The sequence below is a fragment of the Pan troglodytes genome, chromosome X (assembly GCF_028858775.2).
Source record: "Pan troglodytes isolate AG18354 chromosome X, NHGRI_mPanTro3-v2.0_pri, whole genome shotgun sequence".
NCBI lineage: Eukaryota > Metazoa > Chordata > Mammalia > Primates > Hominidae > Pan > Pan troglodytes.
The window spans coordinates 68,233,960-68,248,211 of record NC_072421.2 but is presented as its reverse complement, the minus strand read 5'-3'; the positions used below and the strand labels follow the sequence as shown (position 1 = coordinate 68,248,211).

The following is a 14,252-nucleotide window of genomic DNA, read 5'->3' as shown; positions in this document are numbered from 1 at the left end:
TTTCTCCAGTCCTTAGCCCTCCCCTCATCTCAAGAAGCATTCCTCGGAGGAAGTAAGGTCTCTCGCTCTCCATTTTAGACTGGCACAGTTCCCATCCTCCCACCTCTCCTTTGTCTCCTCACCGATAAGATCCGGTCTCCCCTGCGCAGCTCCCCACTCAGGTCAGCTGGGCCTCCTGCCAGGATGAAGGAGACAAAAATGCCTTCTCCATCCTCTCCTCCTACGATGTTGAAGCCCAGGCCTGTGGAGCCTTTGTGCAGGATGATCTTGCGAGGCTCTCTGGTGGGAAAGGAGTGGAGGAGTCAGGACTAGGTAGATATGGACTGTTGTCCTTTGAGGGCCAGCCTGGAACAAGGTCCATACTTGCTGTAGGGAGTAAGGACGTGGTTCCCTATGTATGATACCCTGAGCCTCCCTTTGTCTCCTGAAACCTGCTTGGCTGCTGTTCTGTCAGGTGCCAAGTTTCAGTTCCTCTTCCCTCCCTTCTTCCCGAGGGCTTGCAGTCAGCTTCCCAGTGGACAGTCCCCTACTCTCTCGGGTGAACAAATCCCTACCCTGAACTCCAGAGACCAAATCTCAGGCCCACTCACTGGTCCTCTTCCTTCCCAGATTCTCCTATCCTACCAACCCGTGTGATGGACCCTGGACCACAAGAAGAGGAAGCAGTTAGGGGCAGTGGAGTCACCCTGGGGTTGACTGCACTCATCATCCACAGGATGTGCACACTTACTTCACAGACACTCTTCTGCAGTCTCAAAATCTCACCCATCAACTATGACCCCTCCTACCTGCTGCCCCAACAACATATTTAATCAGCAGCTAACACTATGTAGCCCCAGGGGGTTGCAGCGCCTGGGTTCTTAGGGGGATCCCAGGTCCCCAAAAGGAGTTTAGAATCCAAACTGAAGAGAGCAGACAAGCACATGAGAAATGCGAGTAAAACTAACCACATCTAAGGAAGCCCTCTGTAAAAGGTCACAGTGTCATCGGCCCAACTCCCAGGGCACGTTCCCGGCCCACCGCCTTCACTTGTTACAAGCATCTTTCCTCGGAGGAGCCCAAAGCCCCACGCAAGACTCTTCCTTTCTTGCTCCCAGTCTCAGGGGCGAGGCTCCCTCCCTGAGTCCCGGATGCTCTTGCTCCTAGCCCTCCACTCCTACCTGGCATCCCCTCCGGGCCGCAGGGAGCGGAGCGGCCAGGCCCACCTCTGCGAAGCCCTCCTCCAGGCCGAAGCGGAGGCGGAGCCCAAGCCCATGGCCAAGCCGGAGCCCGAGAACTTGCGGGCCCTCTCCATAGCTCCTCTCTCTCCCCCCTGGCCGCCTACCCTTCCGGCTCCACTGCTGCCTGCCCGCCAGCCTCTCGGGCCCCACCCTGCAAACCTGTCCCCCGGAACCCCAGCCGGCCCGACCAGTTCCAGGCCCCGCGCAGCCGCTGCCGCCGCCGCTGCCGCCAGCGGGGCGGGGCCGTTGCCGGCGAGGCCACCGGGCCGGTCAGAGTCCCGCCAGCCCCACCGGCTGAACTGCTTTCTTCTCTAATTTGAAATGGTTGCAGCACAGCGAGCTGCAACTATCTCAGGGCAGGACACTCCGCTGCCCTCACCTCCTCAGCCCCCTAAACGCTCCACCCCATCCTTTCTTTATCTGCACTTTTGGACCGGGGCCACTCACTCGGCACTCCCCCTGATGGTAGAGCTTGTCCCTGCAGCCACTTCTGTCCCTCTCTAGGTCCCCAAGGCCTGAGAGAGGGCCTCGGACCCCAAAGCCGGGAGTGATGAGGGCCTTATCCTCTTCTTTGCCATACTACAAGGAGCCTGTGGCCGGCCAGAAACGGATTCCTCCCCTCCCCAATTTCTGGGTAGATTGAATGGGATGTTGGGGGCGGGGTCTTACCTGGTGAAGTCCTCCTCAGCCAGCATGTGCCTGGGAATAGGAGAGTAGCGGGTGGGGGGAACCTGAGGAGGAGCAGGGTAGCTGACCTTGCTCTCCACAGCCCCGAGATAACCCAGGCTGGAATTATGGCTTATGTGGTTGTCAGCCAAGGCAGTAAAAGCTGGAATCAAGAAAGGGAGAGAAAAGTTCAGAGACTGGTCCAGGGAGGTACCCCAAACTCCTCAAGGACTTTCCCCCACACCCCACTTCAGATGCAAAAGAGACCAAGGGATGCTGATTCCTCAGGCCGCACCTCCCCACTCCATCCACCCGCCACCCAGGGTTCCTCCTCCGCAGTCCCTTTCTAAATCCTTGGCTCACTCCTGTGAGTCTTAGAAAGAGCTGAAGTCAAGGCAGTCTACAAAGAAAGGCATGACTAGAGGTGTGACTAATAATAATCCCTCACATCTCTATAGCCTAATACAGTTTTCCAAGGGCTTTCTCATCCATGATCTCATTTGATCCTTGCAGCAGTCCTATGAGGAAGGCAGCACATACATCATTAGCTCCCTTTTGCCAAAGAGGAAACAAAAAACAGGTGAAAGGGACTTGTCTAAGGGCACCCAGCTCTAAGGGACAGAGCTGGGGGCCGGGCGCGGTGGCTCAAGCCTGTAATCCCAGCACTTTGGGAGGCCGAGGTGGGTGGATCACGAGGTCAGGAGATTGAGACCATCCTTGCCAACATGGAGAAACCCCGTCTCTACTAAAAATACAAAAAATTAGCCAGGCATGGTGGCAGGCACCTGTAATCCCAGCTACTCAGGAGGCTGAGGCAGGAGAATTGCTTGAACCCAGGAGGTGGAGTTCGCAGTGAGCTGACATCGTGCCACTGCACTCCAGCCTGGCGACAGAGCAAGACTCCGTCTCAAACAAACAAACAAACAAAAAAACAAAGACAGAACTGGGATCTGGACTCAGTTCTGTGCACTATCCTCTGCGGCTTCTCTCTCTCCTCTTTTTAAAATTCACTCTCCATAGAAATTGTCAAAAATTGCCAATGCTGACTCTATGGCAAGTCTTCACGATGGGGTACTGAGCAAAGTTTTCAATTAGCAATAATGGCGCCTCAGATAAACCTTATTGGCTGCTACAGTGCCACCACTGAGCAAAGCTGCTTGCCCTCTCTTAACAAAGGGTATGAACTTCTTCCCCTCCAGAAACCAGGGGACAGAGCTTTAGACCAGGGACAGGGGCTGATGAGTACGTACTGCTGGCGTAGTCAGGGGGAGCGTACATGTCGTTGAGGTGGAGGCTGCCTGGCTTGGCCACCTTCAAATACACCATATCAGATGTGTTCTTCAGTGAGGCCACAGCTTCCTCGTGCCTCACATCCTGCAGATTGGTGTTGTTCACCTAGAAGAGGAGAGGCCTCAGGCTGGGACTTGGAAGAAGGAGAGGCTTCTCCAGGGAACTCGAGGGATGCCTTTTCAGTGAAATTCAACAGCATGCTAACAGAGGCCCAAGTATAGTGCTGTGAGGAGCAGAGGCAGGAGGTAGGGGATAGGGCAAGACCCTGGCCACAGAAAGAATTAGGGCCTTTGTATCTGGGCAAACACAACACAGATGATAACTCTTGAAATTCCCCCATGATGCCTCATCCCTGAGTGAGGTTTAGGCGGAGTAAGGGGTACTGGAGCTCCTCCTCCCTACCCTACCATTTGGGCATCCCCATGAAGTCTGTCTCACCGCCAGCAGCCGGTCCCCAATCTGTAGGCGTCCATCCTTCTGAGCAGCACCCCCCTCAATGATCTTGGTGATGTAGATGCTGTTGTCTCCTGGGATGTGCTGGTTGCCAATACCCCCAGCAATGCTGAAACCCAGGCCTGAGCGGGAGCCAGCAGGAGGTGGGAGAGGGCCACAAGGAGAGGTTAAAGTGTTGTCGATCCCAAATCCAAACCCCCTCCCCCAGCCAACCCACTGGCCCCACAGGAGCTCCCCCCGGGGGATCCAAACGCTAAGCTGCCATCCTGAGATGAGTAAGGGTGAGGCCTGAGGTCAAAAAAGTAGGCTGTGAGTTGGAACAGGGGGAGTCAGGCAAGGAGTAAGGCCATTCCCTTCCAATTCCCTATGGGGCAAGATGGGATCTGGGGCCTAAGGCTCTGGCTGGAGCACAGGAACCTGGAGGGCCGCACCTTTGGGCCCTTTGAGCAGGTTGACCTCCATGATGGTCTCGGGTGGAGGCTGTCGCCTCCGCACCACCAATCGCACCACAGGGCCTGCCTCCTTCAGCGCCTCCACCGCCCGGCTGTGTACCACCTCCGACACGTCCACCTCATTCACCCGCAGCACACAGTCATTCACCCTGTGGGGGAAGCCCGAGAGGCATGACACTGTGCCCCCACCCCTCCACCCCCTCTCCTGCTTCCTCCCACTTCTCTGTCCTCCCCTCCTCTGCCCTCCCACCCCGCCCTCAGATCTAATGGAAGGGTCATCCTGCCAGGCAGGCTTTCCTCCCCTCATCTCGATCCTGTCCCTGCCACCCACAACCCTGCTTCCAGGCCATCTCACCCCAGCCTCCCATCCATGGCAGCTGCTCCACCAGGGATAATCTTGGTAATAAAGATGCCAGGGTCATCAGGGACATGGGGATTGTCGATGCCACCTGCGATACTGAAGCCCAGGCCAGAGTTGCCCTGCAGAAGTGGGTGGAAAGGCACAGTCTGTTCACTCTGAGGGCACAAAGGAGAGTTCTGGGTACCTCATCTCCCCTTATATCCCAGAGCTAGTTCTCCAGGCCTCAGAAGGGGCCATGGCAGGCTGGGCACATTTGTCAGACACCCAGCCTCTGCTGATCATTTTGGGAAACCCATCCCCTCCCCAATTCCCCAGGCCTCAGTGAGCAAGGTCAATTAATATTTGTTAGTGGGTTGATTGATTGATGCAGTGAAGCGGCCTCTGAGGGCCGCTGTTTCACCATCCTCTAAATGCAGGTCCCCCCATGGGTCTTGAAACCATGATTCAGGGGTCTCCCTTATCCTGGCTCCAACCCTCTCCTTCCCTTTCCGCTTTTCCCCACTGGCCGACTCACCCTCTCAAGTACGATTTCCTCATATTTGAACATGCCATCACTGCCATTCACCTAGGGGGAGACACAGGCAGTTCCCTTAGTGCCCCCTGCCCTTCCAGCCATCTGCCCCTTAGTCAACCTGCCTCCTCCCCTACTCCCACAGAGTAGAAGAGCCCAAGTGCACCCCAGGTCACCTCTTGGCCACAGATGAGGACAGGCTGACCTGGAAGAGGCCGCTCCTCACTCACTCCGCCAACCCCTGCTTTGCTTCCAACCATATCAGCCCAAACCCAGCTGCTCATTTAGCCCAGATCAATTGTCTGAGACTGAGCCAGCCAGTGGTGCACTCACCGAGAGGCTGTGCTTCAGTGCCTCAGGGTTCACTAGGAGGGGTACAGGCCTGGCCTAAGGGGGATGGCAGAGATGGAGCATGGCAGGCAAACCATGCCACACCCAGTGTCCATAGGGGATACCCAGTGGCCTAGACAGATAACCCTTCCCCTTCTGAACCACAGTTCTCCCTGACTGGGGGATCATAGACTCCCACTGTGTCCGAACTGGAAGGACAGCAGACATCATCTTGTCCTATCCCCTTTATGTGACAGTAGGTGACACGGAGGCCCAGAGAAGACATGGGATGTGCCTAAGGGCACACTGGGAATTAGTGACAGAGCAATGGGATATCCAGGTGTTCTTTTGATTACAGTAAGCTCTTAAGGCCACTGATGTTTTGGTCACTCATCCCCGTACCCCAGCAGAGCTCATGGGAAAAAGGACAGTTGCCCCACTTTGGAGCACCTCGTGAGTCTTCACTCTATACCTCTTTCTTGGATTCCAGGAACCCAATTCCTCAAATAGGCAGAAGGAGTCAAAGTCCTAATCCATTTTCTACCAAAGGATTTTTGATTCTGAGCCCTTTGTGTTTCCCAGCAGAAAGGGCGAGGGTGGGATCTGGTCAGGAGTCAGAGACAAAGCCAAGGGTGGGACTGGAGCAGGGTAGACAAGATTCCCCATGAGGGAGAAGTTGGTGACCCACAGGTTGATTGGCAGCAGAGTCCGTGGTTTTCAATATGTAGTAGCCATGCAAGAAGAGGCAAGGGAAGGGGTCAGAAACACAGGGGTGATTTGGCCAACCCACAGAGATGGCCTCCCAGACAGGACATGTGTGTATCCATTTGTCAAGTGAAAATGTGATTCTGGACATACAAGCAGCACCTGCCTGCTGGCTCCCACTTTCACCTCCAAGAATGGAGAAGCCCTCTTGCCTGTCTCCCCAGGTACCCTGGCACCCCTCCCCCACCTTTCTCTGGCTATGTTGTCCCTTCCCTGACCTCTAGCCTCCTCCTCAGAAGCGGGGAGCTAGAAACCAGGGTGGGGGCTCCTCCACATGTCCTGCTGTGCTTCCCCCGTCCCACCTCCACCCCACACAGCTTTGGCTTCAAGAAGCAGAGAGGAGGAGAGGGAGAGAGGACTAGCTCATCATGCCTCCACCATTTCTGGGCTGGCTCTGCAGCTGTGGGAGTTGGTGGGAGGACTCCAGCTACAGCCTTACCCTGGTCTGTGACCCCAGGAAGAAGAACTGAAGGCTCCTTAGAGACCCGAAACCAACACAGCTGCCTTAAGTACCATGCAACAGACACATAAGCAAAGGGACACCCATGTGGCTCTTGTGTGCATTTGGTGTACCATGTGTGCCCACATGTGACAAGCCATGCCTCAAGCCCAGCCCGAGTGGTACCCAGAGGCTTTCCGTTCCCAGTGGTCCACGCTCTAGCCCCCACCCCTACTCAGGGACCTTGTTCTCAGGGCCAGGAGCCATCCAGGGATCAGCCCTGGCAAAGAAACCTTGGCCAACTGGCCCAGCCTGGGATTGCCACCTGTCTCCCAGGCGGGCAGGACAAGCATAAGAGGGTGTTTGCAAGAGAAAGGCCTCCAGGACAGAGAGGGGGCAAAGGAGAGAGAGGGACTCGCTGGAAAGGGCAAGAGGCCAAGGCAAGGGATGTGGGAAAGCAGTAAGTGTGGACAGACAGAAGGCCAGAACTGAGGGCTCTTCTTCCCAGGAAGTCCCCACCTTTGCCTCTGAGTGAGAGCACATCCTATCCCCAGAGGACAGAGGCAGCCAGAACGGTCACCAGCTTGGGGAAGTCATCACCTGCCGTCGACAGCAAAGCCTCCTCTTCCTCTCTCCCCACCCTAGGAGCTGCAGAGCCGGATAACCAGACAGGCCCTCCGCCTTGCGTGCCAGGGACCTGGCTCTGCCAGCCCAGCCTCCATTTTGCTGCTTCTCCCACAGATGCTCCTTCCATTTTCTAAGCTGGCAGTTTAGGCTGGGAGTGGAAGCCGGAGTTGTGCCCAGCACCCAGGGGCTCCCAAGCTGTGCCAAGTCAGGGCTGGGGGGCTAAGCCCTCTCACATCTGGAGGTACCCAAGGGGGACATGCCCCACTGGGGCCAGTCCCTGCACCAGGGCAGCTGCCCCTTGCCGGCTCCAGGCACCATGCCTGCTCTAGAGCGAGGAAGCTTGCTTCAGTTCCTTCAAATCTCCCCCCGCCCCCCGCCACCCCACCCCGGCACACACACTACAGAGCTGCTTGGACAAAAGAGTCCGTCCTTCTCAGCAGCCTCTCAGCCTTGCTTGGGACGTGTCTCTCGCCTCCTTCCTCTCCCCTCCCTTGCCTGTCAAGCGCCTCTCACCAGAGACAACACATACAAACACACACACACTCACACACACACACCAGGCACACGCGTGCACACTCTTGCAGCCACATGCTCACACACATATACATGTAGCCACACACACAAACACAGCCATCCCTGCAGCCTCCTCTACAGAGACCTCTCCACATTCAGAGTGACATCTCCACACATCCATGTGCACATTCACACACAAAGGGACTGGGACGGAGAGGGACTCATGGCATCGAGGGATGAAGCTCAGCGAGCCGGGCACATGGGCTCCTCCACACGGATTCACGGCAGCTCCATTGCCTTCCTCCACACACCCCAACATACATACACACACATATGTCCCCCCTACGCAGAGCACCATGCCCCCTCCTCCCCTCCGGTGGAGACACACCACACACAGCCCCCGCAGAACCTCCCGCCCCCTGCCAGACACAGAGACATTGCCAAACCCCCACACTGAGACAAACCCAATTCCCCCACACAGGAAAATGTGCCCCTCCGCCATGCCCTTACCCCCTGACACACGGCTCCTCCCAGTCTTCTAATGGAGACCCCCAAACAGACACACACAGGGAACCACACATTTCCCACCGCCTCTCTTTGCCCAGCTGCAATGCTAGGGCTCGGGGTCCACAGGCTTGGAGCCCCAGCGACCCCTACTGCATCCCAGGCCTCTAGGCCCCCACTCTCCAGCCCTTCTGGGTTGCCCCACCGCTCCCCCCTCCGCTGGTCCATACCTGCTCATACCAGTCCCGGTTGGTACAGGTGCACTCTGGCCACCAGCTGGGTCCGCTGCCGTTGAGTTTGGGGGTGCTCTTGCCCGGGACTGGCTTAGGAGGCACCGGCCCCACATCCCGGCCGGTGGGGATGAGCTTGGCCTTGGTGCGAGGGGTGGGGGTGGCCCCCGCCTGCGAGGGCAAGGTCTGCGAGCTGTAGCCCCCATAACCCGCGCTGGCGCCGTTGCCCCCACCTGGCCCGTAAGGGTCGGGGACTTGCCAGTCCCCGTAGCCCGGAGGCTCGAGGCGCCGCAGGGCGGCCAGGCGGGTCACCTCATAGCACTCAGGGCACTTACAGCAGTGCTGGTGCTTGTGCATGGCACTGCCCCCCGCGGCTCGGACCCCCCAGCCCACGCCGGATTCCACGCCGCCGCCACCGCCGCCACCGCCGCCGCCGCCGCCGCCGGGCTCCCGGGCACACTCACACTGCTCGGACCAAGAAGGGGGGGGCACCCGTGGGGGCGCCCGGGCTGAGCGGGGCCTGGGGCCGGGCGGGCGTCCCGGGGCCTCGGCCCCCACGCTGCCCCGCACCCACGGCTCCCCCTCCAGCACTGGCGGCTCCGTGTCGCCCGTCGTGGCTTCTGGGCCGAGGCCCAGCGGCAAAGAAGAAGCGGGAGCTCAAGCAGAGAATGGGTGCTGTGAGGACCGCTTCTGCTCTGGTCCCCAGGATGGATCTGAGTGGAGTCAAGAGCATCTCTCCCTGGCTCCCTTCTCAGTTGATTCCAGCCAATCAGCGCGCAGAGGCAGGCAGCGGCAGCGGCAGCGGCGGCGGCAGGAATGCTAAACAGCGGCTACTTAAAGGAACAGAGGCAGCGGCGCCCCCAGGCTCAGCCCCAGCTCCCCCAATCTCTAGGGAACTGTTGGCCCTAAGGGCGGGGGCAGAGGACGTGGGCCGCCAGAAAGCTCAGGCACCCGATCTTGTGCCCTTATATCGCCAGTTTTAGCCTGTCCTCTGCCCACTCCACCCCACCCCACTTCCAAGAGGGAGTTGCAGGGAGATGCTCAATGGGTCCCCAGGCTTGCTCTGAGCTGGGGCCACCAGAAGTAAAGACGAGGTAGCAGGATGGACAGAAAGGACGTTGGAGCAGGGTGAGGGAGGTGCTTTCTCTTACAGGGGACCAAAGAAGAAGGCAGCATATGAGGCCCGCTGTCCTGTCAATGCCTCCTACACAAGACTATTGTTCTCTCAGTCTCTAGGCCCTGAAATTACTGTGACCTCACACTTGACCTTCTACCATCACCAGTAAAGAACTCAACCCTAGAAAAGGGATTAACAGAAAGCTCTAAGTCCTTGTCCCTGGCCCACAAACCCCTATCTCCTCCACTCCACCCCTGCATGGTTATGATGGGGGAAGGAACTTCAGGATATCAAGATGAAAGTCCAGGACAGGTGAAAAGGTAAGAAGGGATTTGAAGAGAGAGAAACCCTTCTATGGGTCTGGAATAGAGCTTAGGAATACTTGTCCAAGGACATCTCCTTACCCTCTCCTGGCTCAGCTTGTCGGGGGAATGGAGGAAGGATGACATACAAGAAAGACTATCTTTTTTGCAGTTCTTGTTTTGTTTTTAGCTACCAATTATTGGGTCTTTACAAAGTCCTAATTGCATAACATGTAAACCCAAATCCTACCAAGCTGATGCTATTATTATCTTCATTTTACCAATGAGAAATTGAGGCTCAAAGATGTTAACACAGCTAGGTAACACAGCTGGAAGTGACAGAATCAGGATGCAAATCCTGATTATTTGACTCCAGAGTCCACGCTGTGAACCACTCTAGTACAACAGGTCTATTCTAAGTTCTCCTGCAGAATTTACATCTCAGTTCAATTCAGCAAATATTCATTGAGCACCTACTCTGTGCAAGACCTTGACCTAGGTATTAGGGATACAGAGGTTCTTTTTTTTTTTTTTTTTTTTTTTGAGATGGAGTCTCATTCTGTCACCCAGGCTGGAGTGCAGTGGCGTGATCTCAGCTCACTGCAACCTCAGCTTCCCAGGTTCAAATGATTCTCCTGCCTCAGTCTCCCTAGTAGCTAGGACTACAGGCTCCTGCCACCACGCCCGGCTAATTTTTGTATTTTCTTAGTAGAGATGGGGTTTCATCACGTTGGCCAGGCTGGTCTCGAACTCCCGACGTCAAGTGATCCACCCACCTTGGCCTCCCAAAGTGCTGGGATTGCAGGTGTGATCCACTGTGCCCGGCCCTCAGAGATTCATTCTTAATTCAACAAATATGTGTGGAACACTTGCTGTGTGCCAGACACTGTTGTAGGATTTGGGGATATAGCAGGAAACAAAATAAAACAGAACAAACAGAACAAATCCCTGCCCTTGAGGAGCTTACCTCCTAGTGAGAGGACACAGACAAAAATAAACACAATAAATAAGTGAATTATGTAGTACAGTAGGTCCTCATTTAACATCATTGGTAGGTCCTTGGCAACTGGGACTAAGTGAAACAACGTATAACAAAACCAATTTTACCACAGGCTAATTAATATAAACAAGAGCTAAGTTCCTACAGCATATTTCTGGTCACAAAACATCACCCAGCTTCCACATAAAGACCCAAAACACTTCTGATATTGAACATTGAAATAAATATGAGCTATGCATACATATAGAAAGATTAATGAAAACAAGTAAATAATTACCTAACCTTTGGTGAACCAGTGAGTGACAGCAGTGGAAGTGGTGGTGGGTTGAATCAAGGAATAAATGTATGCAAAGTGAAAATTGTAAGGAGTACCTCCCTACCACCATGCAGTTCAAAAGCAAACAATCACGAATATGGTGAGCTCGATGAGCACTTTCTTACCTCATAGTTTATTGTGCATTTGTATGATTATCAACTACTTGACAAATTTTTATTTTACAATACTTTGTATCCATCCATCCATCCATCCATCCATCCATCCATCCATTCATTCATTTTTCAATCTGCTTATTTCAGTTCAGGGTCAAGGGTGGCCACAGCCTATCACAGCAGCTCAGGGTACAGGGCAGGAACCAATCCTGGACAGGATGCCATTCCATCACAGGGTGCGCTCACATACACACCCACACTCACTCACACTGGGACAATTTAGACACGCCAATTCACCTAACGTGCACTGGGATGTGGGAGGAAGCGCAGTACCCTGGAATACCCGGAGAAAACCCACACATACATGGGGAGAGTGTGCAAACTCCACACAGACAGTGGCTCTGGCCAGGAATCGTTTTAGTTGTTTTTTTTTCCCCCTCATCAATGTTAAAACAAAATGATGTTGAAGAAAACAACATTATTCAGCATATACACCTGCTGTGTATATGGTGATAAGTGCCATGGAAAAAATAAAAAGTAGAGCACAGTAAGATGGATTGGGAATGGTAGGGGAGGATACCAAGTTGTGATTTTTTTTTCAAGTTTTTTGCCCCCACAGTTTAATATGAAAGTTTTCAAACATACAGAAAAATTCAAAGAATTTTACAGTGAACACCCAATTACCCACTGCCTAGGATTCTCATTAACATTTTGCTATGCTTGCTTTATCATATATCTATCCTCCACATATCCTCTCCAACAGTTTTAAAAATGAAAATTTACAAACATACAAAAATATTGGAAGAATAGTACAATGGACACCACTGTATGTCTTCCTTATCAAGTCGACAATTTGACTTGTTTTGATTGTTATATTTGCTCTGTCTATGTATCTATGTATCTATCCATCTATCTATATTTTTTAAAGAGTAGGTCTTGCTCACTCACTCAGGTTAGAGTGCAGTGGCGTGATCATGGCTCACTGCAACCTCAAACTCCCGGGCTCAAGCAATCCTCCCACCTCAGCCTCACAAGTGGCTGGGACCACAGGTGTGTGCCACCATGCCCAGTTATTGCTCTATCTATCTATCTATCTATCTATCTATCTATCTATCCCTTTTTCTGAACCATTTACATGTAAGTTTCATTACATGTAAATGGTTCCATTATTCATCTGTAAGTTTTGATAACTTCCTTTAGCCATTCTTTGTCTGCTGGCAACAAATTCTCTTAGCTTTCCTTTGTCTGAGAATGTCTTGATTTCCCCCTCATTCCTGAAGGATATTTTCACCAGATATAGCATGCTGGAGTGCAGTGGTGTGACCATAGTTCACTGCAGCCTTGAAACTCCTGGCCTCAAAGTGATCCTCCTGCCTCAGTCTCCCAAGCAGGCTCCTCAGTAGGTGGGACTATAGGCGCACACCACTCCTGGTTAATTTTTTTATTTTTAGTAGAGACGAGGTCTCATTATGTTGCCCAGGCTGGTCTCAAACTCCTGGCCTTGGGTTATCCTCCCATCTTGGCCTCCCAAAGTATTGGAATTACAGGTGTTAGCCACTGTACCTGGCCACATTTGAATTCCTTTTCCTATGTAGGTAAGGTGTTGTTTCTCTCTTGCTGCTTTCAAGTTTCCCATCTTCAGTTTTCAGAAGTTTGATTATGATGTGCCTTGGGGTGAATTTGAGTTTATCCTATTTGGGGTTTGTTCAACCTCTTGAACCTGTTCATTTATGTCTTTTGCCAAATTTTCAGCCATTATTTCTTGAGTAATTTTTTTTAGCCCCATGCTCTTTCTCTTCTTCCACATCTCCAATTATGTGAATGTTAAGTCCTTCGTTATAGTCCCAAGCATCCCTGAGGCTCTGTTCATTTTTTTTTTCTTTGAGACTGTGTTTCATTTTGTCACCCAAGCTAGAATGTAGTGGCACAATCACAGCTTACTGCAGCCCCGATCTCCCAAGCTCAGGTGATCCTCCCACCTCAGCCTCCTGAGTAGCTGGGACTACAGGTGTGCATCACCACATCCAGCTAATTTTTGTATTTTTAATAGAGACAGGGTTTCGCCATGTTGCCCAAGCTGGTCTTGAACTCCTGGGCTCAAGTGATCTGCCCACCTCAGCCTCCCAAAGTGCTGGGATTACAGGCGTGAGCCACTGTGCCCAGCTCTGTTCATTTATTTTTTAAGTCTATTATTTTCTCACTGTTGTTCAGATTGGGTAATTTCTAATGCTCTATCTTTATGTTCACTGATTCTTTCCTCTGTCCTCTCCATCCTCCTTTTGAGCTCATCTACTGAGTTTTTTAGTTTGGTTATTATAGTTTGTTCTAAAATTTTATTTGATTCTTCATTATATCTCATTTCTTTGCCAAGACTTGCTATTTTTTAAATTCATTTTAACCTTGTTTGTAATTGCTCATAGATTGCTCATAGAAGCATTTTTTTTTAATGTTGGCCACTTTAGAATCTTTGTCAGGTAGTTGAAATCTTTCTCTTTCTCATTCAAATTGAGGGTCTCCTGGTTCTTGGTATAATGAGTGAATTTTTTTTTTTTTTTTTAAGACACAGGGTCGGCTGGGCGCAGTGGCTCACACCTGTAATCCCAGCACTTTGGGAGGCCGAGGCGGGTGGATCACAAGGTCAGGAGTTCGAGACTAGCCTAGTCAATATGGTGAAACCCTGTCTCTACTAAAAATACAAAAATTGCCTGGGCATGGTGGCGGGTGCCTGTAGTCCCAGCTACTCAGCAGGCTGAGGCAGGAGAATCGCTTGAACCCGGGAGGCGGAGGTTGCGGTGAGCCAATATCGCGCCACTGACTCCAGCCTGGGCGACAGAGCAAGACTCCGTCTCAAAAAAAAAAAAAAAAAAAAAAAAGACACAGGGTCTCACTATGTTGCCCAAGCTGATCTTGAACTCCTGGGCTCAAGTGATTCTCCCAACTCAGCCTCCTGAATAACTGGGACTATAGGTGCTGGGCTTAGATATAGAGTGATTTTTATTGCATCCTGGGAATTTTTGGATATTATAGTATGAGACTCTGGATT

At 52.8% G+C, this 14,252-nt stretch overlaps 1 protein-coding gene and 1 non-coding gene across 6 annotated transcripts in view; both read right to left on the bottom strand.

Moving 5' to 3' along the window:
* Positions 1 to 9,098, bottom strand: part of DLG3 (discs large MAGUK scaffold protein 3) — a 60,654-nt gene extending 51,556 nt beyond the window's left edge. For 2 of the 5 annotated variants that reach the window (XM_016943699.4, XM_016943700.4), the window contains exons 1-8: positions 8,362 to 8,772; positions 4,957 to 5,007; positions 4,437 to 4,561; positions 4,061 to 4,230; positions 3,615 to 3,751; positions 3,137 to 3,281; positions 1,890 to 2,049; positions 123 to 279 (exon numbers count right to left, since the gene is read on the bottom strand). In XM_016943699.4, coding sequence (XP_016799188.3) covers positions 123 to 279; positions 1,890 to 2,049; positions 3,137 to 3,281; positions 3,615 to 3,751; positions 4,061 to 4,230; positions 4,437 to 4,561; positions 4,957 to 5,007; positions 8,362 to 8,718 — 1,302 coding nt within the window. In that variant the 5' untranslated portion in view covers positions 8,719 to 8,772. Of the gene's footprint in view, positions 1 to 122; positions 280 to 1,160; positions 1,626 to 1,889; positions 2,050 to 3,136; positions 3,282 to 3,614; positions 3,752 to 4,060; positions 4,231 to 4,436; positions 4,562 to 4,956; positions 5,008 to 8,361 lie in introns of those variants that run through there. The other 3 variants (XM_016943701.4, XM_016943698.3, XM_016943702.2) reach the window with 3 other exon arrangements.
* LOC112207277 (U4 spliceosomal RNA) lies at positions 2,898 to 3,041 on the bottom strand. Its single transcript, XR_002941710.1, has one exon. It is a non-coding gene; the product is annotated as a U4 spliceosomal RNA (small nuclear RNA).
* Positions 9,099 to 14,252: the final 5,154 nt, after the last annotated feature.